The sequence below is a fragment of the Toxorhynchites rutilus genome, chromosome 2 (genome assembly GCF_029784135.1).
Source record: "Toxorhynchites rutilus septentrionalis strain SRP chromosome 2, ASM2978413v1, whole genome shotgun sequence".
Classification (NCBI taxonomy): Eukaryota; Metazoa; Arthropoda; class Insecta; order Diptera; family Culicidae; genus Toxorhynchites; species Toxorhynchites rutilus.
Genome location: NC_073745.1, coordinates 150,846,693 through 150,874,258, shown reverse-complemented (window position 1 = coordinate 150,874,258; position 27,566 = coordinate 150,846,693). Strand labels below are relative to the sequence as shown.

The 27,566-nt window shown below is 44.8% G+C and overlaps 1 protein-coding gene across 1 annotated transcript; it reads left to right on the top strand.

The window, feature by feature from the left end:
* The first annotated feature begins 1,119 nt into the window (after positions 1-1,119).
* Positions 1,120-21,874, top strand: LOC129766232 (zinc finger BED domain-containing protein 4-like). The gene is made up of 3 exons (XM_055766748.1): positions 1,120-1,170; positions 20,977-21,279; positions 21,347-21,874. The coding sequence occupies exons 1-3, from the start codon at positions 1,120-1,122 to the stop codon at positions 21,668-21,670; spliced, it is 678 nt and encodes a 225-aa protein (XP_055622723.1). The 3' UTR covers positions 21,671-21,874.
* The last annotated feature ends 5,692 nt before the right edge of the window (positions 21,875-27,566 follow it).

The window sequence follows — 27,566 nt, the reverse complement described above, 5'->3', positions numbered from 1 at the left end:
TCTTTTTAGCCAAATCACGGCTTGAGACGTTGGGATTTGCTTTATCATCCGCTTCACCTTTCCCTCCGTCTTTTTGTTCTCCGGTCCCGGTTTTCTTCCAGCTCCTTTGCCGTGGTCCAACGTCAACCGCTCCTGGAACCGCTTCAGCACTCTGGAGACGGTTGAATGGTGAATGTTCAACATTTTTCCCAACTGCCGGTGCGACAGGTCAGGAAATTCCAGGTGTTTGGAAAGAATGTGTTCTCTCGACTCGCGTTGGTTCACCTCCATTTTCGTTAAATCGAAAAACACGACTTCGAGTTTGACAGCATGTAGACAATACACATTAATGAGAAAGTCCGCAAAATTTGGTTGATTTTTACCCATTGGTAAAAAAGTTATGCCCTGTTGAATGTGTCGCAATAATTTCGTATTCGCCCTTTAGATCCGACGGGGGGAATCAATATCCAGATGACACAGTTTCAAATCTCGTTTCTGAAGATAGCGGCTGTAGAAATCGTCACGATTGTTCTTCAACGCAAACTGCACCACGATCAAAGCATCGCTGTGGGTACGCGAATTCAATCATCGTACATCAACCGAAGGAATACGGCTCTCGGGTAGTCCGACATGCTTCCATAGTGCATTGAAATACGTGTAGTCAGGTTTTCATCCTTCAGGTACGGGATTCCACTCACGATAAACTCATTCCTGTTTTCAAGACCGCCAATAGATTGTGATATTTCGTCCACTCTCCAATTCAAAACACTCATCGCATCATCGTTGCTCTTGAGCTTTGCAGCACAATCCACCTTGAAGGTGTTAATGTCGTGCAATACCAGTTCTAATTTCCCATCTAGCTCCGCTTTTATTGAATCAATTTTCCCACTAATGTTGTCATTGATCTCTTCCATCCGCGCTAAGGTTTACGTAAACTGTTGATTCATCGCCTGCATAACAGTTTCTAACGACAGAGGCTGAAGAATAGCATCTACATCGTAGTCCGATCATACGCGATTGTTGTTGTTTAGATTTGCGCTGCTGCTGGGAGGAGTTCTTCGTGTTGACATTCTGATTGACCAGTACGGAAAAAGATAGCACTTATCGCGTATTGTTTTCTGGCGAGTGAAACATTGCACAATGGCTGATTCCGATATAGACAACGATGGATTTCTGCAAATGCAAATTGCGGTACAGGAAAAATACGATAGAACTGAATAACACGCATGCGATTACGGAGCACACACAGGATTTACATGGACGGTTTCGGCTCATATGCCACACTTTTTACAATCTAATTCAAAATGTCATCAAAACGGGGGAAAATTTTCCGGCCTGACAAAAGGCAAACAATTTATTTTTTTGTTTAATTTATCTTTTAAATATTCTAATGCAGTGGCACCATTTCAAAGTTCGATTCGCTGAGTCCCTTCAAAATATTCATTTGTACCATTGACAGCCTCACTGTTCAAAGTTTTCCTTATCGCAAAAAACTTTTTTGAGTTTGAGAAACAAATGAGCTCGAGGATAAACCTACGCCGAAGGTACCAACATTCCTCAAGGGAACTTCGTCATCTTATTGTGTGATTTATAATGATATGTACTCAATCAGAGATTCAACAGAGACAATTTTTAGAAACCATGGAGCCTGCGGCCTTAACGCTACAGTATTTTGTGCAGCTGAAAAGCTGAAGATGGTTGTCACATTCCCAAGAATAAATAGCATGGACTATATCAGACTTCTGTAGAGCTCTTTTCTTACCTTTTTCGTGTAAATATTAAATACCATCAAAAATGTTACGATCCAGCGTTCTAGTTTCAGGACGATAGAATAAGAATAGTACTTATAGGAAAGACCAGAAAAACATACAGTGTTGCCAGAGACTACTGCAAGCTCGTATCACCATGTCACGGTCTATTGAAGTTACACCTCCGTGAATTTGGACTTATTCCGTTCAACGACACCCATCAGAAAACAGTACAGCAGATTGATGTCAGGACTGTTGGTGGTCGAACTTTCTTCTTCCAAAACCCTGGAACAGTTTCCACGAACCATTTCTGTGTTTTTACGCACATTTTTGTTAGAGAAAGAAATGACGACCAGCAGCTAAACCGATAAAATCGGATATTTGCAGCTAACTTCTTCATCTTCGATACTACAACAACTCATTGGAATAAACATTATCTATTACTTTTAATGCTTTTAATTTTAAGACTAAGTAGTCTGAACAACCGATATTATGGTTGTGTAACAATTACCCGAATACCCATCACCCGAAACACGTTTACCCGAAGCACATTCACCCGAATTTAACAAATACCCGAATGTACAAATACTCGAATGCGATATTTATCCGGATGCAACATTTACCCGAATGTAGCAAATACTAGAATGCAACATTTATCCGAATGAAACGTTTACCCGAATGAAGAAGGAAAAATTCCGACAAATCAGATTATAAGTTTTGTCGAATATTCTGCCGTTCTACGCATAGCTGTCTCATGTTACTTTTTGGCGATTTTCACTTTTCTTCATCAAACGTTGGCATAATCTTACGGAAAAACACAAAAAATATATAGTTTGTTCCCAGTGTTTAAAAAAAGTCAATTTTTGACAAGCTGTTTGTTTTCAAGATAACAATACCGTTTTGTCTCAAATTCCGAACACTTATGCTTTGTGGGTCATTAAACAGGGTCTCATTACTCAAAATAGTATTTTTTTTTCGCAAAATTAATGTGGGTTTTGGATACAATAGAGTCTTTTCTTTCATTTGTCTACCATAACCATTCGCTATAAAGAACAGTCGTTATAGAGAATTCGGATGTCGTTATAAACAGAGTTCACACGAAACATATTAAATCATATTATTTGTTTCAAAACATTGAACAATAGATACAAAATTCAGTTCATTAGTTCCCTAACACATTTTTTTAATCAACAAATTTTGGTAAATTTGTTTTAGTTAAAAAGAAAAAGCATCTTCTAGCTGATTCAGAGAGGGTGGGTTTATAGTTCCACTGTCAACTCCTTCGTCAGGCGCCGAATGAGTTACGAAGCAACCAACAATAGAGGATTGTTTGACATGATTTTGCCACGCATCATCTAGCATACGAATGCATTGTAGACATTGTTGACATTCAACGATTCATCGATTTCTATCGCATTCAGATGATCCTTTACTAATTTGTTGCGGTAATGCACTTTCATTGCTTATTAAATATGAAATTTTTCAATGATATCCAATTTATTTTTCAGCGTTATTTCGGGCTGAAAATTTAGAGTAAAACAAACTATATTTTGAACTGTTACACAAATATTTTCACTGCTTCGGCGAAATGGATTTTGTTTGTGCCAGAACCATTTTGAGTATCTCGAGATAGCGTGATCCACAACAGCTTATGCGTATTGTGTTCCTTTTTACCCACACAATATCGCTTAGTTTGTTTCCCACTGCGCATCACGAGAACTTCAGAGTGATCACGGCTCATTCGTTATTTTTTGGATTGCTCATTAACAGAGTTTTTAAATGGTCTGTCAGCAGAATCGCATATGAATATGTGTTCAGGTTAATTTCCATGTTTCAAATTTAAATTTCTCTATTTTTGAAAAGTATCCAAAAATTTATATGAGTTGCGTGCGAACATTAAAGTTCACAAACGTAACATAGACTATTTTCGTTCATATTCATATACTAAGTTCAATTCAACTAATTATTCTAGCACTGTGAATGGAGTGGCATTGGAAATTGTCGCAATGGAGAATGATATGTATGCGCGCTACAGGTAATGGTCGTTATAGAGAAATGTCGCAATAAAGAAAAGTATTTCTATGCGTTTTTGAAGGGACCTTTGAACATATCGTTATAGAGAGATTTGTCGCTATAAAGATTGTCGCTATAGAAGGCTTTGACTGTACTATACTCCCAAAAATTTGAATATTGTGCTTCGAAACTTGACTCAAATTCCGAATTTCCTAACGCAAACATTTTATCGCTGGTTTTGACAGTCACTTTTTTGCAAATGCTTAGTATTATGAGTTATAGACAGTATCGATACCTGTAAATGGTGTTAAAATGAAGCCTATACCACAAAGAATGTCACGGTTTTATTATTTTTTTTTTTTTAACATTAAAGTTCAGTAAATTTACATTTCAAAATGAAGTGTTCGGAATATTACATATTAAAATTATTTCGCATCATTTTTTGTAAATCCCGATTTCATGTACTACTTCCTTGGGTGATTTTTCGGTTTTCAAAATACTCAAATTTTTACGTCTGCGACACTAGAAAATGAAGTCAGATTGAGCTAATATGTTGCATATAGCATTTTATCGTACAAATCAACATTTCACAGGAAGTCCCGTATGAAACCCCTAAGCCATACAGTTTACCTTGTATTCTGAAAAAAAACCCAGAGTCGATTTTTGATAAAATAAAATTGAAATGACAGTAGATCTAAATGTTTCATACAATTTGACGACATTTGGCATCAAAATATTTTTTTTTGAAAACCTCGATTTCATGCATTGGGCGATTTTCGAGGGGTTTTGAAATTTGGCATGACCACTTTCGCGGCCTCTTATATTGGGTTGGGGAAAAATAAATGTCGTATATTGTCAATATATGGCAACACTTAAACATATCTTGTGTTGTACTTATCGCATCGGGCCATACTATACTGATGATGATGATGATGATGATGATGATGACCCACCTCATACCCCTACAAAGGTTTGAGCAGGACGATTTATCTTATAGATAATAATTAAGTTTTAAAATATCAAGAGACCAGTATTATAAAAAAAATGAAGCGAACTGGATCTGTTGCAGGCATAAATATCTATTAATAGAACAGGAAAAATAGGCACAAACTGCGAAAAAACAAACAATGTTCCAATCCATATTGACATTGACATAGTCATAGTCTCAACTTCAGGCCCAATGTTTTTTCTAAGGCATGTCAAGAAAATATCCAACCCGAGAAGATCCTTGACTGATTGGGAATTGAATCGAATAACTAAAAGTTTCTACTTAGAACATAAAAGAGATCTGCTACAATCAGAAGAATCGATATAACCATCTGATGAAAGATAGTTTACCTCAATTCCGAATGAGCTATTCCAATTCCAGTTTTTCCACTCCAGACCCTATATAAAAATTTCATTATGTGTCAGTTTTCTGCCAGTGTTCATTATTAACATTCGTCCAGGCCCACCAAACGCGCGCGAGCCTCAATCTTTCGTAGACAACGCTATTTTTTTTTTTTTTTTTTTTGTAATAATAATCTACAATTTTAACAAATTTAACAATACAAATTTAACAACAACAAAAATATCATCATCATCAGTACGAACATGGCGGTTTGAGATACCTGTAAATATTTTTTCTAATTTCAATTGATATTGAACATAAATAAATCATTTGACAAAAAAATTACGAAAACCTGTTTACAAAACAGATATTACGTGGGAAATACACATTCTCTTAAACTCTGTCATTGTTGCCGCACGTTTTATTTCTCTGGGCATCGAATTGAAAAAATGTATTCCTTTGTATAACAACGAGTTCTGCGACCTACTGAATATAAAGTTAGGTGTTCTTGCATCATCCGCGTTTCTAGTATTGTATCTATGAACATCACTTCCTCTTTCAATTCGATCACACAAATATCGAGGCAGCATATCGTTCAAAATTTTGAAGATGAACACCATTGTCATGATACCGGCACCTGGTGGGGAGCCCATCCCGAAGATCTTATAATGTTGTATCGAACAACTAAAGGGTGTGTCACATCAAATTGCATCACGGAAAAAACGCTGTAGAAATTTAATTTTTAGGAATTATATCTTCAGCTTTCGCTTATAATCAGATAAGAGTGTATAGATCACGTTGGCCATGCTTCACTGTCAATTTTTCGTAAATTTGGAAAAATGTCGTCGAACGAAAAAGAGCGTCGTGAATTAATCCTGTGCACTCATTTCGAGAATCCGGAGTTGTCACATCGGGACATCGGTAAGATGCTGGGAATCGTCCAATCCACGGTCAGCAGAGTACTAAAACGATACTTCGAGAACCTAACCATCGACCAGAAGGTGAAGAACAAAAATGGATGCTCCGTCAGTGAAAAAAGATCACCAGCAGTTTAGACTTGATCCGAGAAGTTCGGTCCGGGATGTCGCCAATAAGCTGAATTTGTCAAGTTCATTCGTCCAGCGGACCAAGCAGCGGGAGGGCCTGCGTACATACAAGGTTCAGAAGGCTCCTAACCGCGACGAAAGGCAAAACATGGTGGGGAAGACGCGAGCCCGGAAGCTGTACACCGAAATGCTGACGAAGCCGCATTGCCTGGTAATGGACGACGAAATCTACGTCAAAGCGGACTTTCGTCAGCTGCCGGGCCTGTTGTTCTTCTCCGCAGAGGACAAATTCAGCGTTCCGGAGGAGATTCGCAAGCAGAAACTATCCAAATTTGCCAAAAAGTACATGGTGTGGCAAGCGATCTGCTCTTGCGGAAAGCAGAGCGCCCCCTTCGTGATGACCGGCACGGTAAACGGGCAGGTTTACCATAAGGAGTGCCTATAGAAGCCCTTACTACCACTATTGAAGCAGCACGAGGGCCCGACCATCTTCTGGCCGGATCTCGCTTCGTGCCACTATTCAAAGGACGTGTTGGAGTGGTACGAAGCCAACGGGGTCACCTTCGTGCCAAAGGAAATGAACCCTCCCAACGCGCCGGAGCTTCGCCCAATAGAGAAATATTGGGCGATTATGAAGCAGGCCCTCCGGAAGAACCCAAAAGTTGTCAAATCGGAGGCGGACTTCAAGAGAAAATGGATTTCTGTTAAAAAAAACTATAACCTGACGTTGTACAGAACCTTATAGACGGGGTAAAGAGGAAGGTGCGAGCATACGGGCTTGGGCTCGAAGTATGAATAAAAAGAAAATGCCAAAAGTTGTTTAATAGTTTTTATCTTACTGTCTAAAATTTTCAAAAGGATCGGTCTACTGGGCGAATTTCTACAGCGTTTTTTCCGTGATGCAATTTGATGTGACACACCCTTTATCCTCTCAGTGATGGAGTATGGCAGTTTCTGTTTTCAATCAGCTGCCAAAACACACCTCATTAAACTCGAGCGAATTCAGTATCTTTGTCTCCGTATTGCGTTGGGATGTATGCCCTCAACGCATACCATGAGTCTCGAGGTTTTGGCAGGCGTACTCCCACTAAAAGATCGCTTCAATTTATTATCTCTTCGGTTCCTCATCCGGTGTAAGGTTATGAATCCATTGGTGATCGGAAATTATGAGCAATTGATCGAGCTAAATTTTCATTCTGGATTCATGAGCTCATATCATGAATTCATCTCCATGCAGGTTGATCCTTCTTCGTATACTCCCAAACGTGTTCGTTTTCCTGACTACATCAATTCCTCTGTACATTTCGATCTGTTCATGAAGGAGAAAATCCATGAAAATCCAGATTATCTTAGATTGGGGTTCGTTCCTACAATCTTCAATGCAAAGTATGGGCGTATCAATTGTGATAATATATACTTTACTGATGGGTCCTCTATGAATGAGCCCACAGGATTTGGAGTGTTCAACGTATTTTTTAGCACCTCACACAGTCTTCAGAATCCTTGCTCGGTATATATTGCTGAATTGGCAGCGATATACTGGGCGCTGGACAGCGTCGCCTCACGACCTGTTGAACACTATTACATTGTAACGGATAGTCTTAGCTCTGTCGAAGCTATCCGTTCAGTGAGGCCGGAAAAGCACTCGCCGTACTTCCTTGAGAGAATACGAGAAATTTTGAGTGCTTTATCCAGACGCTGTTATGTCATTACCTTTGTCTGGGTCCCTTCACATTGCTCAATTCCGGGTAATGAGAGGGCTGACTCATTGGCAAAGGTAGGTGCAATTGAAGGCGATATATATCAGCGCCAAATCGCCTTCAATGAATTTTATTCTTTAGTTCGCAAAAATACCATCGCTAACTGGCAACGCAAGTGGAATGAAGATGAATTGGGCCGGTGGTTTCACTCGATTATCCCAAAGGTTAGCCTCAAACCGTGGTTCAAAAGTCTGGACTTGAGTCGGGACTTTATTCGCACCTTCTCCCGACTCATGTCCAATCACTGTTCGTTAGACGCGTTGCTCTTTCGTTTCAATCTGACCGGTAGCAATCTCTGCATTTGTGGCCAAGGTTATCACGACATCGAGCACGTTGTTTGGTCGTGCGAGGTGTATCTGGTCGCCAGATCGAATTTAGAAAACTCCCTTCGGGCCCGAGGAAGACAGCCCAATGTGCCGGTGAGAGATGTGTTGGCTCGGTTAGACCTTGATTACATGTCCCATATATATGTTTTCCTTTTTTTTTTTTTTTTTTTTTTTTTTAGGCAGACTTATCTCACTTCTTAACTAGGCGAACCTAGCCAGAATTTTCACCTGCCCCCGGGCTTCTGAATGCCAAAGGGGGACTAGGCTCTGCGGAATGCACGTATCTGCATGCTCGTGCTGTTTCAGTCCTGACCGAGAAATTGTCGGACAATCGCGCAGGTGCTAAGGATGACCGACTTTTGGATGCCGGCCAATTCCTTCTCCATATTCAACACCTTTAGCGCTTCCAGAAGTGTCTTCGGGACAATTCCAGTTCCAGAGAGAACGACTGGAACAATTCTTGGGACCTCCCTTAGCCCCCACAGTTCCTTGAGCTCCACGGCCAATGGTCGGTACTTGCAGATTTTGCGACCGTGGGTCTCCTCCAGATTCTGGTTCAGTGGAATAGCGACATCGATGATGGTGACTTTGCGGTCGCTCTTGTCGTAAACCATTATATCTGGACGGTTGTGGTGGATCGAGAGGTCGGTCAGAACAGTGCGATCCCAGTACAGCTTGAAACGGTCATTTTCCAGGACAGGTGCAGGCAGGTACCGGTAGTTTGGTACGTTGTCTTCCAGTAGAGCACATTGGAGCGCCAGTTGTCGATGAACAATACGGGCCACGTTGTTGTGGCGCTCGGTGTAGGCTGCGTTGGCCAAAACGGGACAGCCTCCCATAATGTGCTCTATGTTTTCACCTGGTTAATGGCACATCCGGCAAATGTCATCAACGTCTTGATGCCAGACGTACCGCCTGCAGTTTCTCGTCGGCATTATCCTGTCCTGGATGGCTATCATGTCGGCTTCTACTACTGAAGAGAGTTCACCACGCGTTAGCCACAGATTAGATGCGGCCTTGTCGACGTGTGGCCGATCCAGTTGATGGGGGTGGGCACCATGCACTGCCTTCTGCTTCCAAGCTGCAATCTTCTTCTCCACTGTCTGCAGATTGCAGTTGAGTTGGTACTCCGCTTGCGCCAAGTGCAGAGCGCTGTATCCTCTGTCGGCGGCGCAGACAGCCCGGTATAGCGCGTTTTGGTTGGCGCGTTCTGCGAAGTATTCGCGCAGTTGTCGTACCTGGGCAACACACAGTGCAGATATGTCGACTATTCCAAGTCCCCCTTCTTTGCGTGGCAGTGAAACTCTCTCCAGTGCCGATTGAGGATGGTGCATTCCGGCCTCTTTAAATGCTTTCCTCATCCTCCTCTCAAGGTCCTCTAGGTCAGTTTTGCTCCATTTGACTACACCAAAACTGAAGGTCAGCAGGGGAACCGCGAATGTGTTGATCGCGCGTACCTTGTTCCCCGCGTTTAGGAAAGTCCTCAGGACACAGTTCACTCGACTCAAGAACTTGTCTCGCAGCTCCGTCTTGATGTCGGAGTGACGAATCCCGGTGAGCTGTCGGAATCCAAGATATTTATAGGATTCGCCACGAACCATGTATCTTATGAACTCGCCGTCATAGACCTCGTATCCTCCGGATTCGGTAAGCTGCCCTTTCAGCATATGGACACAGCGGCACTTGTCAAGGCCGAACTCCATGCATATGTCCCTGCTTATGTCTTCGACAACCCGGATAGCTACACCTAGACGCTGACGTGAATCAGCGTAGACCTTGAGATCATCCATGTAGAAGGTATGGGTCACTTCTTCGTGGGCGCCGTCGCCATACCTTATTTTATAGCCATGACCGTTTCTATTGAGCGTCCTACTGAGGGGGTTCAGTGCCAGACAAAACCAAAGCGGGCTGAAAGAGTCGCCTTGGAATATCCCCCTCTTTATCTGCAGCTTTCTAGACTGCAACACATTTTCCCCATCACTGAGGTGCAGAGACGTACTCCACTGCCTCATCGCATGCTGCAGGAACCTAACGACGACGGGATCAATTTTGTAGAGCTCCAATACCCGGACGAGAAACGAGTGAGGTATGGAGTCATAAGCCTTCCTGTAATCGATGTAGGCCATACTTAGGTTCCGCTGGTTATATACCGCCTGGCCGACTATGGCTGCGTCGATGATGGCCTGGTCTTTGCAGCCATGCGTATTTTTCCTGCATCCTTTCTGCTCTTCTGCGATGATGTGATGCTGTTCGCAGTGAGCAGAAACTTTGGCGGTAATTATGCTGCTCAGTATTTTGTACAGACTCGATAGGCACGTTATCGGTCTGTACTTTGATGGGTTCAATGTGTTGCTGTCTTTCGGGAGGAGGAAGGTGACGCCACGGGTGGCGAATTCAGGAAGGTTGTGTGGGTCACGTAGCACCTTGTTGAAGCACTCAGCTATCTTTGGATGTGCGACGGTCAGCTTCTTGTGCCAAAAGTTCTGGACACCATCGGGGCCCGGTGCTGCCCAGTTCCTCAGGTGAGCTCCCAGCTGGCGAAGTTCAGTAGGCCGCACGATCACAGCAACTTGGCGACATAATTTCACCGATCTGCTGCCTCTTTTGTACGCCATCAGTCTTCCAATTGCGGCGCGCTTGTTTAGGATCCGTTGCTCCAATCTCCTTCGCCATGGAGGCTCACGCCTTTCACGGAGATGTTGGAGCAGTCCGCCTCTTGGCCTAATACGGTATCCTAAACTTTTGGCGGTCGCCACAGCAGCGCAGCAAACTTTCAGTTGCAGCTCCTCCATGTTCTCAGCATCAACCAAGTGCAGCGGAAGAACGTGCTCGTTCATGAGCTTTACTGCACTTGTCAGCCTGCGGGAATGCTGCAACTTCGGGATCCTGGGGCGCGACAAAGGGTCCGTGTCGCGGAACTGTGAGATCGCCTCGTCGTAATGGAAGACCAGATCGCGTAGTAGTTGTTGATCTGGCTGTGGATCTTCCGGCTCAGAGGGTTGTTGTACTGTGGCCTCCACTGGTGCTGATTCGCGTGCCCCACTCGCGAATGAATTGCTCAGCCGTACTGAACTTCGTCTCGACACATCGCTTGCTCTGCTTGTTCTGCTGTTTTTTTTTTTTTGGCAGACTTATCTCACTTCTTAACTAGGCGAACCTAGCCAGAATTTTCACCTGCCCCCGGGCTTCTGAATGCCAAAGGGGGACTAGGCTCTGCGGAATGCACGTATCTGCATGCTCGTGCTGTTTCAGTCCTGACCGAGAAATTGTCGGACAATCGCGCAGGTGCTAAGGATGACCGACTTTTGGATGCCGGCCAATTCCTTCTCCATGTTCAACACCTTTAGCGCTTCCAGAAGTGTCTTCGGGACAATTCCAGTTCCAGAGAGAACGACTGGAACAATTCTTGGGACCTCCCTTAGCCCCCACAGTTCCTTGAGCTCCACGGCCAATGGTCGGTACTTGCAGATTTTGCGACCGTGGGTCTCCTCCAGATTCTGGTTCAGTGGAATAGCGACATCGATGATGGTGACTTTGCGGTCGCTCTTGTCGTAAACCATTATATCTGGGCGGTTGTGGTGGATCGAGAGGTCGGTCAGAACAGTGCGATCCCAGTACAGCTTGAAACGGTCATTTTCCAGGACAGGTGCAGGCAGGTACCGGTAGTTTGGTACGTTGTCTTCCAGTAGAGCACATTGGAGCGCCAGTTGTCGATGAACAATACGGGCCACGTTGTTGTGGCGCTCGGTGTAGGCTGCGTTGGCCAAAACGGGACAGCCTCCCATAATGTGCTCTATGTTTTCACCTGGTTGATGGCACATCCGGCAAATGTCATCAACGTCTTGATGCCAGACGTACCGCCTGCAGTTTCTCGTCGGCATTATCCTGTCCTGGATGGCTATCATGTCGGCTTCTACTACTGAAGAGAGTTCACCACGCGTTAGCCACAGATTAGATGCGGCCTTGTCGACGTGTGGCCGGTCCAGTTGATGGGGGTGGGCACCATGCACTGCCTTCTGCTTCCAAGCTGCAATCTTCTCCTCCACTGTCTGCAGATTGCAGTTGAGTTGGTACTCCGCTTGCGCCAAGTGCAGAGCGCTGTATCCTCTGTCGGCGGCGCAGACAGCCCGGTATAGCGCGTTTTGGTTGACGCGTTCTGCGAAGTACTCGCGCAGTTGTCGTACCTGGGCAACACACAGTGCAGAAATGTCGACGATTCCAAGTCCCCCTTCTTTGCGTGGTAGTGAAACTCTCTCCAGTGCCGATTGAGGATGGTGCATTCCGGCCTCTTTGAATGCTTTCCTCATCCTCCTCTCAAGGTCCTCTAGGTCAGTTTTGCTCCATTTGACTACACCAAAACTGAAGGTCAGCAGGGGAACCGCGAATGTGTTGATCGCGCGTACCTTGTTCCCCGAGGAAAGTCCTCAGGACACAGTTCACTCGACTCAAGAACTTGTCTCGCAGCTCCGTCTTGATGTCGGAGTGGCGAATCCCGGTGAGCTGTCGGAATCCAAGATATTTATAGGATTCGCCACGTACCATGTCTCTTATAAACTCGCCGTCATAGACCTCGTAGCCTCCGGATTCGGTAAGTTGTCCTTTCAGCAGGTGGACACAGCGACACTTGTCGAGGCCGAACTCCATACAGATGTCCCTGCTTATGTCTTCGACAACCCGGATAGCTACACCTAGACGCTGACGTGAATCAGCGTAGACCTTGAGATCGTCCATGTAAAAGGTATGGGTCACTTCTTCGTGGGCGCCGTCGCCATACCTTATTTTATAGCCATGACCGTTTCTATTGAGCGTCCTACTGAGGGGGTTCAGTGCCAGACAAAACCAAAGCGGGCTGAAAGAGTCGCCTTGGAATATCCCCCTCTTTATCTGCAGCGTTCTAGACTGCAACACATTTTCCCCATCACTAAGGTGCAGAGACGTGCTCCACTGCCTCATCGCATGCTGCAGGAACCTAACGACGAAGGGATCAATTTTGTAGAGCTCCAATACCCGGACGAGAAACGAGTGAGGTATGGAGTCATAAGCCTTCCTGTAATCGATATAGGCCATGCTTAGGTTCCGCTGATTATAAACCGCCTGGCCGACTATGGTTGCGTCGATGATGGCCTGGTCTTTGCAGCCATGCGTATTTTTTCTGCATCCCTTCTGCTCTTCTGCGATGATATGGTGTTGTTCGCAGTGGGCAGAAACTTTGGCGGTTATGATGCTGCTTAATATCTTGTACAGACTCGATAGGCACGTTATCGGTCTGTACTTTGATGGGTTCAATGTGTTGCTGTCTTTCGGGAGGAGGAATGTGACGCCACGAGTGGCGAATTCAGGGAGGTTGTGTGGGTCACGTAGCACCTTGTTGAAGCACTCAGCTATCTTTTGATGTGCGACGGTCAGCTTCTTGTGCCAGAAGTTCTGAACACCATCGGGGCCCGGTGCTGCCCAGTTCCTCAGGTACCGCGAGGCTTCGCGGACATCGTTCTCTTCGACGATGATAGCTGGCATCTCTCCAATTTCACCACAACTCTCCTCCTCCCGTCTTAACCACATTTGCCCGTCGCGATGTTGTACTGGGGTCTCCCAAATACCAGCCCAGAAGTTCGTCACATCGCTAATATCTGGCAAACCTTCGCGGTAGTCGGGCTTCTCGTCGCTAATGTGGTCGTAGAACGCTTTTTCGTTATCTCTGAACATCGGATTTTGTTCCTGGCGCTTTGCAGAGTCAGAGTAACGTTTCAGCCGTTTAGTTAGGACGCTCAATTGCTGTACCAGTGTGTCGAGTTTTTCCGTCAGCTGGTGAGCTCCCAGCTGGCGAAGTTCAGTAGGCCGCACGATCACAGCAACTTGGCGACATAATTTCGCCGATCTGCTGCCTCTTTTGTACGCCATCAGTCTTCCAATTGCGGCGCGCTTGTTTAGGATCCGTTGCTCCAATCTCCTTCGCCATGGAGGCTCACGCCTTTCACGGAGATGTTGGAGCAGTCCGCCTCTTGGCCTAATACGGTATCCTAAACTTTTGGCGGTCGCCACAACAGCACAGTAAACTTTCAGTTGCAGCTCCTCCATGTTCTCAGCATCAACCAAGTGCAGCGGAAGAACGTGCTCGTTCATGAGCTTTACTGCACTTGTCAGCCTGCGGGAATGCTGCAACTTCGGGATCCTGGGGCGCGACAATGGGTCTGTGTCGCGGAACTGTGAGATCGCCTCGTCGTAGTGGAAGACCAGATCGCGTAGTAGTTGTTGATCTGGCTGTGGGTCTTCCGGCTCAGGGGGTTGTTGTACTGTGGCCTCCACTGGTGCTGATTCGCGTGCCCCACTCGTGAATGAATTGCTCAGCCGTACTGAACTTCGTCTCGACACATCGCTTGCTCTGTTGTTCCTGGAGCTTATTTCTCTCTGCACCTGCTGCTTGATCTCGTCGATTTGCGTTTGGGAGAGCATGTTGTTGCGTACTATCGCTCTACGCCTCGCGTTCATCGCGTTCTGATCAAGCCTCCCGACGAACTCTGGATACGCTTCCTCGAACATTGTTAGTATTCGAGGGCGACCACTCATGTCCGTCTCCAAAGCAGTGCAGATGTAATAGGCGCGGATCACGAATTCATTCATTTCGTGTGTCCACATGATCCGGCGCCTAGTGGTACCCACAAGTGTGGACGACTGTCGTCTGGCAGTCGCAACACGTCTCGTAGGCGCAGCGTTTCTTGGGTGATGTCGATGGCTGCTGTTTCCGTGTGGCGGTAGCTCTTCGGGTTGAACCCGGCTGGTGGCCCGCTCTTGCACATCGCCCTCCAGCCGCTGGCCGCTCGCTCTTACGCCCGTTCCAGGACCAGCTCCAGTTCGGGGACCCTCCTCGGGTGATCGCATTCTAATTATTCTTCGTGATCGTAGCTCCATTTTATTGGGTGTATCTCCTTTGCCCGGGAGACAGCGGGTTGGCAAGGCCTCCATGACCCGGGAGGCCTTCCCCGGGAGAGATATAGCGCTCTGACTCGCTCGCACCCCCTCACTTAGCCACTTTCGACACCCGTTCTCGGAGCCAAGACCAGGTGTGTGTTTCCAGTTCACGCCCGATCTAAAAATGTCGTCATATGATCTTCGTGGAGGCGTGAGATAGGAACATTTGAGACCAACAGGCAGGCTCCTACCCTATGTTGATCCCCATTTGAGAACTTTGAATTTTTTTTTTTTTTTTTTTTTTATAGAGGTGAGGAACGCTCTACCAGCCTTATCTGGGAAGGGTTAACCCAGACGTCGAGTGGGGATCGCACCCACAAAAACCAAGCCCTCTACTCGTTGCCTTATTCCCCCTGGGACCACATCTAGGCGACTACTTCAGGGGGCGGCTGTGCTCATGCACTCTTCGAGTTTTCAACGCTGACTAGCGTTGTCCTTCCCTTTTTCTCAACATTTTTTCTCTCTATTCGCTTTTCATTCCACTGCGCTTATGTCCTCTTCGCAGGCATCCATTTACCCGTCGAGACGTGTACCGATTAGGAATTGCCCTCCAACTTGACGCGCAACCCGTCACAGTCACCCTCGCGGGATTTCTCACCTGTCGAGACGTGCACCGATTAGGAAGCGCCCTCCAACTTGACGCGCGCCCCGTCACAATCACCCTCGCAGGATTTCTCTTCCCAGCGGAGTGCCGACTAGGTAGTGCCCTCCTACATGACGCGCACTCCGTCACAGCTACTCTCGTGGGGTATACACCATTTTGATCACGGCTTCATCCTTCGCGGTGTTTCTCCATCCAGGCCACGATCAGGCGTTGCCAGGCAGGCATTTTTGCTGTTCTCCGCGGCAGTATCCGGTTACCTGTCGAGACGTGCACCGATTAGGAAGCGCCCTCCAACTTGACGCGCGCCCCGTCACAGTCACCCTCGCAGGATTTCTCTCCCAGCGGAGCGCCGATTAGGTAGTGCCCTCCAACATGACGCGCACTCCGTCACAGCTACTCTCGTGGGGTATGCACCATTTTGATCATGGTTTCATCCTTGATGCTCGCTCCTTCGAAACGTTCGCTGTGTTTCTCCATTCAGGCCACGATCAGGCGTTGCCAGGCAGGCATTTTTGCTCTTCTCCGTGGCAGTATCCGGTTACCTGTCGAGACGTGCACCGATTAGGAAGCGCCCTCCAACTTGACGCGCGCCCCGTCACAGTCACCCTCGCAGGATTTCTCTTCCCAGCGGAGCGCCGATTAGGTAGTGCCCTCCAACATGACGCGCACTCCGTCACGGCGGCTCTCGGGGGGGAAACTATCCGGTACTACAGCCGTCTCGATTATTCATCTCTTATGGTCAGGCGTTATCCGCATGCTGGTCGGTCCTCCACTTCCGCTGTAGCTCGGACATGATATGTACGATTGCACTGTTTACTGCGTTCCAGGTGCCCTCGTCACGACACATTTCCTCCACGATGTTCCCAGCATGAAGGGTAGGCAGCCCCTCACGCACTGTGGTGAATCTGGGACATTCGAATACGATGTGTTCCGGTGTTTCCTCCACATTTCCACACTCCGGACAAAGAGGCGATCTTGCGTGTCCGAACCGGTGCAGATACTGCCTGAAGCAGCCATGACCAGACAAAAACTGCGTTAGATGGAAATTTACCTCTCCGTGTTTCCTGTTCACCCAGCCCATTAGTGTCGGTATGAGCCTGTGCGTCCACCTGCCGTTTTGCGCGGCACTCCACTCTTGCTGCCACCTAGCCATCGACTCCGCCCTCATTAGCTTCCGGATTCCTCTGGTTCCCCTCCTCCTATAGCACTCGCTGTCCTCCGCCAAGATGATGTCTATGGGGACCAACCTGGCTATGACGTAGACCGCTCCTGTTGACACGGTTCTGTACGCACTCGCGACTCGCATCGCCATGAGCCGGTACGTACTATTCAGCCTCTTCGTGTTCCGCTGAGTTTCTAACGCCGCGATCCAGGCTGGACCACCGTAACGTAGTGTCGATGAGGAGACACTAGCCAAGAGGTGCCTCTTGCTGCTGCTTGGGCCAAAGTTGTTGGGCATGATTCGTGTCAGTGCATTGATTGCCTTCGTTGCTTTTTTACAAGCGTAGTCGACGTGACTGTTGAAGTTCAGTCGATCGTCGATCCGCACCCCCAGGTATTTTAGGTCTCGCTTCGAGGTTATCGAGTGCTCTCCAATTGTGATTTCTGCACGTTGCACCGCCCTGCGGTTGCTGACAATCAGCATTTCCGTCTTGTGGTGGGCTATCTGCAGTTTCACACTTTGCATCCACCTTCCGATCATGTCTATCGACTCGGTCGCGAGCATTTCGACCTGTTCCAAAGATTCCCCTGTCGCGAGAATAACGATGTCATCCGCGAAGCCAATGATCTCCACACCTCTGGGCAGATTCAGTTTTAGTACACCATCGTACATACTGTTCCAGAGCGATGGGCCCAGGATAGAGCCCTGCGGAACTCCCGCCGTAGTTTTAATCTGCGCCTGGCCCGTGTTTGTCTCGTACACCAGCACACGGTTCTCGAAGTAGCTTCTCAGTATTCTACACAGGTAGTCTGGGACTTTCATCGTGTGGAGCGCAGTCGCGATGGCCTCCCAGCTGGCACTATTGAACGCGTTCTTAACGTCGATCGTTATCACTGCGCAGTATCGATTTCCTCTGAGCTTCTGTTTGGATGCTCTGTTGGCTCTTTCGACCACTATGCGAATGGCATCTACCGTGGATCTCCCTTTCCGAAATCCGAATTGATTATCGGACAGTCCACGAACTCCCTCCGTGCATTCCGTCAGCCTATTAAGGATGATTCTCTCCAAAAGTTTCCCAAGAGTGTCCAACAGGCATATGGGTCTATACGATGCTGGACCACCCGGCGTCTTTCCTGGCTTGGGCAGTAGTACTAGCTGTTGTACCTTCCATCGATCCGGAAAGTAGCATTCGTCTAGACACTTCTGCATGGCTGTCCTGAACATATCAGGGAATGCTAGGACTGCCGCTTTCAAAGCTACGTTGGGGATTCCATCTGGGCCAGGCGCTTTCTTCGTTTTTAGGCGTTTGATAGCTGCAACTATTTAGCTCATCGTTCGTCACATCTCTGCGTTCGATGCTATCCTCATCCTCTCCATATGGCGTGGGTGGCCAGGTCGTTGGGTCGTGCTGCGGAAATAACCCTTCCACGATAATTTTTAATTTTTCGGGACACATTTCGGAAGGTGTCGTTGGGCCCCTGAGCTTCGCCATCACCATTCGGTAAGCATTGCCCCATGGATTGACGTCCACGTCCCGACATAACTCCCTGAAGCAATTAGATTTGCTCCGCTTAATCGCCCGTTTAAGAGTGGATCTAGCCTCTCTGAATTCCACTCTCCGCTCTTCTCTGGTGTCTATGCTTGACCGTTGGAAACGTCTTCTGGCGCTAAGGCAGTTGGCCCGAAGCACGCCAAGTGCCTCGCTCCACCAATAGGCTGGAGGTCGCTTATACCTGGGTTCCCTTTTTCTTGGCATTGTTATATCACATGCTGTTGCTAGCGTTTCCGTCAGTTCATCCGCGTTCATGTTCAAGACGTCGTTTTCCACGCGTAATGCTTCGATGAAAAGGTCCTTGTCAAAGGTTTTTGTCTTCCACCTGCGCGGGCATGTCCTATTTATCCGTACTGCCACGGAGTTTCGTTGGCCAATGGTATAACGGATGGCTTGATGATCACTGTGGGTGTATCCTTCACATACCCTCCACCTCATTTTCGTCATTAACGAAGGACTGCAGAAAGTCAAGTCGATGATGGACTCTCGACCCTCTCGGCGGAAGGTACTAGTGGTGCCCTCGTTGCACAGGGTAACATCCAACTTGGCTAGAGCTTCTAGTAAACTAGTCCCTCTCGCGTTGGTGCATCTGCTTCCCCACTCTACTGCCCAAGCATTGAAATCCCCTCCTATAACGACTGGTTTTCGTTCGGCGAGCTCCTCGGTGAGGACATCCAGCATATAGTGGAACTGGTCCATCGTCCATCTGGGAGGTGCGTAGCAACTGCAGATAAAAATTCCGTTGATCTTTGTGATCACGAAACCCTCGCGAGACCTCGAAACTACCTCCTGAATGGGATATCGGCCCATGACCTGGATGGCGGCCATTCCTACTTTATCCGTCACCCAATTACCGTTACCGGGGGGAACGCGATACGGCTCCGCGATAATTGCGACATCACATTTTGTTTCTGTCGTTGACTGCCACAACAGTTGCTGTGCGATGTCACAATGATTGAGATTAATTTGGGTTATCTCCATCACTGTTGGCTTGCCCTCGCCTGTTTGTACACAGGGCAATTAAAGCCTCCCGTCATATGGTCATTACTGTCCTCTTTTTCGCAGAGCATACACCTTGGTTTTCCCTTGCAGTCGCTGGCAAAGTGTCCCTCTATTCCGCATTTCCTGCACAGTTTGGATCTATCTGGCCCCAAGCAGCCTTTCGCCAGGTGGCCGAAGTTTAAACACTTGAAACATCGCTCCAGTTGCTTGGGAACAGGCGGAATGATTCTAAAACGACCCACAGCCCAGCAGACGTTTATACTCTCTAACTTCAGTAACTTGTTCGCTGCGTCCGTTGAGAGACGAATCGTTGCGGTCTGCGTCCCGCGATACGCCTTTCGTAGTCGGATTTTCATCGGAACTTTGCCCAGGATGTTTTCCTCCTCCAACTTCTGACGTAGGTCTATCTCGGTGGTGAACAGACTGAGGTTCCTGCATTCTATCGATGCCTCGGAGGATAAGGCCCTTACGTTCGCTCCATCGCCGAGAACCCTTTCTACAAGATCCTTGAATGCTGAGCTCCTGATTTCTGGGTCTCTCTTCAGCTCGAACAGCATTTCGCCGTTCTGGGTGCGCCTGGACTTCACCACGCTCTCCTCCAGTTTCTTGAGGCCAGGGTCCTCTCGCATTTTTTTAAAGAGATCAGCGTATGATACGTTGCCCTTCGCTTCGACGATGAGTGCATCGCCTTTGTCTCTCGCCCGCCGAGGATTAGGCTTCTTGTCTTTTGGCCCCTGCCACTTTTCATTCTCTTTCTTATTTTTTTCCACTATTTTCACTTTTCTCTCCCTCTCTTTTTCTTCGTTCCTTTGTTTTTTCTTGTTTCTTTTCCTAACCGTGCTCCAGTCGTTTCTCTTGCTATCGGTGCTGATCTGGTCATCGCTGTCACCCAGCTCTTCGCTGTCGCCCTGGGCGGCACTATCGTCTTGATCATCGTTGTCGTGATCGTCCTTGCGTTTTTTGAACATTTCTTCTTCTGCTGGTGAATCCTTTTTTCTTTTTTCCGAACGGTTTCGACGAATCTTTGGCGTCACCTGTCCAGCTGCAGCTCTTTGCAACGCTTCTGCGAGTGCCTTCTCGGCGGTTTTCGTCCTTTCGACGAGTCCATCGTGCTCCTTCAAAGCTCGTCCCAAGAGAGATCTTATACCCGACATCCTGGTCTTGATCTCCTTATGCACGTTGGGTTTGTCCTGCACGAAGGTGTCGAGTTCTTTGACCCTCAACATGATCGTGCTCAGGATGCTATCTCCAGTCAGCCCTCCTTCCTGGGTTAAACTACCGCTGGACTTTGGCAGGAACAGGGGATTGATCCCCCGACTTTTCTGGGTCTCAGGTATTCCTCCATTACTGCCGCTAGGGCCTGGTGTTTCCACTTGTTTGAGTATTGGCGATCGCAGAAGCTTTTTACTACGAATGAACGCGTTGGCTTGGTCACCTGTATCTTTGAATGTTTCTTTGAATAATATTGCTCAATCTGTATAATTTCAGAAAATTGATTCAATGTGCCCCACCACAGAACCAGTAAAACAATTGAAGGCGATGTTTCTGGTGCAACATGAACGAAAATTCAAAAATATTGAATCGGTAGATACATTTGCCATAGCTACTTTACTAGACCCTCGTTTTAAGACGGTCTATTTAAGCCCATCAGCACACGCTGAGGCATTGCAATATGTTTCCGATATAGTTGAGACTGAAAACATAAAACCATCAACGGTTCCACAGGCAATTTCAACGCCATTAGTCTTTGAACATGGATCTAGTAATTTGTGGGAGTACCATAATGAAATGGTATGGATTCCGCTTGATAATCCTTAAATAAGTTCAATTAATGAATTCAAAATTATTGTGCTCACAGGTACGCGAATCGTTGGATAATCAAGAATCTAATCCCTCTGGAGATATTACCGGAGAACTTCGGAATTTCCTACATCAGAAGATTGTAACACTAGATTCAAATCCTTTGACTATATGGGATTCGATCAAAAGCGAGTATCCTACATTATATCCGATAGCTCGAAAATATCTCAGTCGAATGGTGACATCAGTTCCAGCCGAAAGGTTATTTTCGAGAACTGGTGCTACAGCCATGAATCGGTTTCGACTGAATGCGAGACGTATGGCACGCTTGGCTTTTATGGGATCGTTATCTGCTGAGTTCTGGGCCAATACCAGCAGTTAAATTACTATATATTCCTTTTCAATCAATTCATTTAATTAAGTGATTCCATGACGGTACACAAATGCTCTTTAAAATGCTATTTTTCTGGATTTTGAAATTTTAAGAACTTTATGCGTAGAAAAAAAATAAAATACTGTTGATGTTTCAATAGAAATATAATTTTTCCGATTTTTTGTTTAAAGAATAAACAACGCTCAAATGAATAAGAAGATAAATGGAAAAATAAAGAAGTTAGATTTTTTTAAGAATCGATTCGGTAAAGATCGATTCGGCAAAGATCGATTCTTTGGTACCGATTTAATCGGTGAATCGATCCCAAGCCCGTTTGAAGAATCGATTCGTGAAGATCGATCTTTTTATAAAGATCGCCCAATCCTACCCTACATCCTTATACCCTCCTTTCCTTCCTTTGCGGGTAATTCGTCCCCTTGCTATAAATAGTAGAATAAGTTGAAATGTAAATAAACTATAGATATACGAATAGATTTAAGAATTGAGTGCTCATCAACAGTGTTACAATTTCCTTATATCCCATCCTTCCCCTAAAATATGTCACCCTTCTAAACTCGAGTACACCGCGAGTAATCGGTTTTCCACCTTACTAACCATAGATGTAAGAAAATTGTTTATATATATATAGTTTTAAAAATATATTTAAGAATTCGGCTCCTTTAAACTTAAGTAACTGAGCCTGTAAAAATAAACGAATTAATAAAAAAAAAAAAATCATTGTCATGTAATAAATTCTCTGCTTCACAGGTAGCCACTGTAGCGCGTCCAACATCAAATTAGAGGAAGTGTATCTACTACATCTTAAAATCAAACGCATAATCTTATTTTGTAAACGCTGCAATCTCGTTAATTGTGTATTGTTTGCAACGAATAGGATCGACGAGCAAAAGTCTATGTGCGGTGAGATCAATGATTTATACAATTTAATTTTACTGTTTCTTTTTTCAAACGACACAAAACGCCGTATTTCTTGGCAATCTTCTTGATGACATTATTAATGTGAGATTTGAAAGTTAAGTTGTCATCAATGATAACTCCTAGGTATTTGATTTCATTCACGCGTTCTAATGTCTCACCATCTATTTCAAAATTTACGTCAATACTGGAGTTTGCTGGAGAAATCAGCATGTATTTTGTTTTGCCAACATTTAATTTCAATTGTTTAAATTTAAGCCACTGAGCCAGAGAATGCAAATCTTCGTTTATGTGATCCTCGGTTTCTTTTATATCCTTAGCTGCGATGAACAGGACAGTATCATCCGCGAACAAATTAATATCACAATATCGTAAAACCCGTCGCAGATCATTTATATATAAAATAATCAAAATGGGCCCTAAGACACTTCCCTGCGGGACCCCGAGTGAGTTGCCGATGGGATCGGAAATAGAATCATTAAAACGAGTCTTTTGAGTTCTGTCGCACAAATAGCTTTCGAACCATTTGTACGACATTCCTACAATTCCATTGCGCTCCAATGTTTGTAACAATAAGGGCAAACTAAAGACGACAATCTGTGCTACAAGTGTCGTTTTGACAGTGTTTTTTGTTATCCCATTTGTTTATTTCAGGCTCACTAGCATTTTAGCTGTAACAGAGCCGAATTTTAATCGTGTACATGTCACATGTTTATCATATCTATAATTAGCACATTACACAGTTGCCATTTTTCGGCGTTATAGTATTTCTCTATACCATTGCATATGGTACATTGCATTTCACAGTAGCCATTTTAGGCGTAAGAGTATTCGTTCTGTTCTTCCATTGTCCAGTTAGGCCGGACAGCGGAGACAGTTGATATGATCATTGTTGAGTTATTAATAGAATAGCAGCAGCCCGATGTTTCTTGCAGAGCAGAGCAGTTGTATGGATGAATCGATCTTATTTCGACCGTGGGTCGATCTCCATCGCTGATGATTGTTGCGTGGACGTAGTTATTCTGTAACAACACAAAGATGGTCAATGAGGGCCCTGAGTTTTGAACTCACGATCGATCGCTTACTAAGCGAACGCGCAACCAATTTTTGACAGTGTTGTGATTGTCCTTTTCAGTCTCAAGTTATAGAGCGTCAAAGATGGAGTCCACCAAGCAAGAAATTCGCCATATTTTACGTTTTTACTACCTGCGAGGTAAAACTGCAACGAAGGCGGCCGAAAAAATTCGTGTAGTTTATGGACCCGATACTGTAACGATTCGCACAGCATAGCGTTGGTTTGATCGATTTCGTTCTGGTGTAGTGGCTGTCGAAGATACACCCCGTACTGGTAGGCCAATCCTCGTGGAAACCGATAAAATCGTTGAAATCATCCAAGTAGACCGGCATGTGAGCATTCGCTCGATTGGCCAGGAACTGGGTATGGACCATAAAACCGTTTGGAACCATTTGCAGAAGATTGGATTCCAATAAAAGATGGATGTATGGGTGCCACACGAGTTGACGCAAAAAAAAAAATCTTTTAGACCGAATCAACGCCTATGATGCATACATACGACAACCTAAAGCGAAAAATGTCGTGGTCGAAGGACGGTGAGCCGGCCCAAACCATTGTCAAGCCCGGATTGACGGCCAGGAAGGTTCTGCAGTGTGTTTGGTGGGATTGGAAGGGAATCATCCACTATGAGTTGCTCTACTATGGCCAGACCCTCAACTCGGTTCTCTACTGTGAGCAGGCGATTGACCAGAAGCGGCCAGAAATGATCAATAGGAATGGTGATGTTTTCCACCAGTATAACGCTCGGCCTCACACATCTTTGATGACCCGTCAGAAGCTACGGTAGCTTGGATGGGATGTCCTATTGCACCCACCGTATAGTCCGGACCTGGCTCCAAGTGATTATCATCTCTTCCGGCCAAGTAAAACGCTCTTGGTGATACTAAGTTGGCCTCAAAAGAGGCTTGCGAGAACTGTCTGTCTGAGTTTTTTGCAAATAAGGAGGGAGGGTTTTATAAGGGGGGGGATAATGAAGTTGTCTTCTAAATGGCAACAAGTTTGCGAACAAAACGGCGCATATTTGACTTAAATTGGATAATTTTAAGTATGTTGAATAAAGCGTCTAATTTCGATCAGAAATACGACATTTCTTTTTCCCCAACTCAATATTTACTGCAACACTCAACCATCGGACCGTTCACCAACGTCAGTCTCGGGAATGACTCTAGCGTTGGTGGACTTTTCCTTTAACCGAGGCAACCGCTTGTAACGAACGGTACCCGAGGAATCGAGCTTTCCTTTCGGTGTTCAACGCCGACATTTATGTTTGTACGCAAAACCGATCAAACCAGGGGATTCAACCGGAGATGTATATCGCTTAGTGGTTGCGTACGTCGACGAAAACAAAAAAAACCTTACAAGCTTCTGTCTGCTGCTTAGTGTGTAACGTGTTAAATGTGATGCTTCTGTCTGCAAATTACTCACTTTTTTTATCGAATCCCTATTTTTAATAATTTTTCGCTTCTTTGAAAACATTTATTCAACTCCGAAATTTTTCGGAAAATAAAGTTACTTCAATAAATCCTTAATTAGCTTTGCTTTCACAATTTGTCTAAAAAAACTACAATCGATAATTATTTCAAGCAATTATTTTGAGCAACCCCGGATTGAAACAAAATCATACATGCAAACCCACAGCAAAACCACAAAATAATAGCTTTACAAGTACAGGTCAGACTCGAATATATGTGATTCGATTATACACAATTTTGGAATCGATTACATACAGTTTGAAAAAAATATTTTCTTCACGCTTCAAATATGACTTATTTCAAGAAAAAATGTAACCTTTCAACGTTAAGGTGAAATTTGAGTGGATATGATATGCACAGTGGGGTAAAAAACGTTATTTTTGAAGATTTTGCTTGAATTTTCACCAGGAATTTTTGATATCGATTTTGCAGCAAAATTAAGATAGATAGAAGTTGGGTGTCGAAGAACAAATTGCAAAGCGGTTAGAGAGCTTTAAATTAATTGATAGAAACGATCAAGTTTAATATGAATGTTGAGGATAAAATTAATAATAACACATTAAAAATTACTAACTTTAACGTTTTCACTTCCAAAGTGTTATTAAAATCCACTAATTTAGATGTTCCATTACTATATCCTGTACTAAATTTTCTCATATTTCAAATGGGAGCAATCGTCTTCTGTAGCATACTTTTCAATGTAGAGCCAGTTTGAGGCAACAGAGTTCGAAACAAAAAAAAAGTTCTGTCATTGTTGAAATTCGAACATATGCGTAGATGGATTTATTCATCAAATATGATCGTCTATCACTCTCTGAGAGATTCTGGAAAAGTTTTTTTTCATGTGAAAAAGGTGTTTCTGACTTTAAGGGGATGAATCAAAAACCAGGAGTTCGGGTTGAGCAGCGAGGGAAGACAGACGTGCGCGTTTGCGCTCTGTGCATTTTTTTCACAATTTTAATACGTTTGAAAAATTGTTCAGTCTATCGGGAAAACAATTTGACATTTGAAACGAAGTGTTAGTGCAGTTTAATGAAATTCTCTGTACGAATGAAGTTTTTAATAATCCCATCCGCTTTGTTATAATAGAGTGCATTTTATCTACGCGGCTGTGTTTGTGTATGTGGGAAATAAAAAAATGTTGTCGTACTTCAAGTTTGAGTGTTTGTGATTTATCGGTGAAATAATATAACCAAAGTGATGCAAGAAGAAGATCTAGTGGCTGCCAGAAATGCAATATTTTATTATTGCAGTGGTTTTATCACTATGATTAGGTACATCGTAACTGTGTATCAGCCTGATAGATAAACCAAAATAATTTGCTATGTTTATTCATTGTTTATGAATCGATCTTATAATTTATTATATTACAACACACTTAAGTAATTTGGTTTAAAAGCGTATAGTGTATGGAGAAGCTCCCTTTTATTAAACTTATTATTTCTATGACAATTCAATTGGATTTATGTATAATTAATAATCTTCGGCGACGCGAATAAGAATTCGATAAGAATACGAATACGATAGTATTGGCGTTAGGCACAGAAAAAGTCTCCGATTCGAATCATAATAGAGGAGTTCTTTCAGTTACCTTTTTAGGTAGTGATCTGAGTATTCAATAGAGTACTACGCGTGAAAAGTCACACAATATATTAGGCTGTCAAAAAAGTCCTGCGGTATTTCCGCGAGGTGTCGTTGTAAGCGCGTAGTTCTAGTTGTATTCATTGTATCGAGTCATACTATAGCTTGTTGGAAAGGTATTTTGCGCGCTATAATATAGTCCTTGGCAGTGTTTTGTTCGGTTAAGTCGTTCGTGAGTTATAGTGTCGCAAATATGGAGCAAAATAAAGAGAAAATCCGACATATTTTACAGTACTATGTGAAAGGCAAAAATGCATCTCAAGCTGCCAATAAAATTTGTGCAGTTTATGGACCCGATATCCGAGTTTTTTGCCAATAAGGAAGCGAGCTTCTATAACAGGGGTATTATGAAGTTGGCATCTCGTTGGGAACAAGTCATCGAACAAAACGGCGCATATTTGACTTAAAACAGATGATTGTAACTAATTTTATGAACAAATGAAAATTCAAAAAAAAATACCGCAGGACTTTTTTGACAGCCTAATATATCCGATTCGAACCGTCTCTCGGAATTTGTTTGGTTACCTTCTCACGTAGCCAATTCATAACCGCCGGCGTCATGATTTGACATTAAAATAGAGTAAGTACTTGACGTGAAAAGTCAAAGTATGTATGACCGATGCGATTTATTCTAGGAGTTCTCTCGGTTACCTTGTTAGGCAGCGAATAAAAATCTCCTACGTCACGATCAAAGATTGCAATAGAGTACTACATTTAAAGTCCGCGTTAACATCATTACTTACCACAGTGAATCCTGATTCTTACCTTCCCCACTAACATT

Coding starts and splice junctions, on each gene's coding strand:
- LOC129766232 (XM_055766748.1), top strand. CDS start 1,120: ATGGCTGATTCCGATATAGACAACGATGGATTTCTGCAAATGCAAATT. Junction 1,171..20,976: donor TTCTGCAAATGCAAATTGCG/GTACAGGAAAAA, acceptor GTATAATTTCAG/AAAATTGATTCAATGTGCCC. Junction 21,280..21,346: donor GGGAGTACCATAATGAAATG/GTATGGATTCCG, acceptor TTGTGCTCACAG/GTACGCGAATCGTTGGATAA.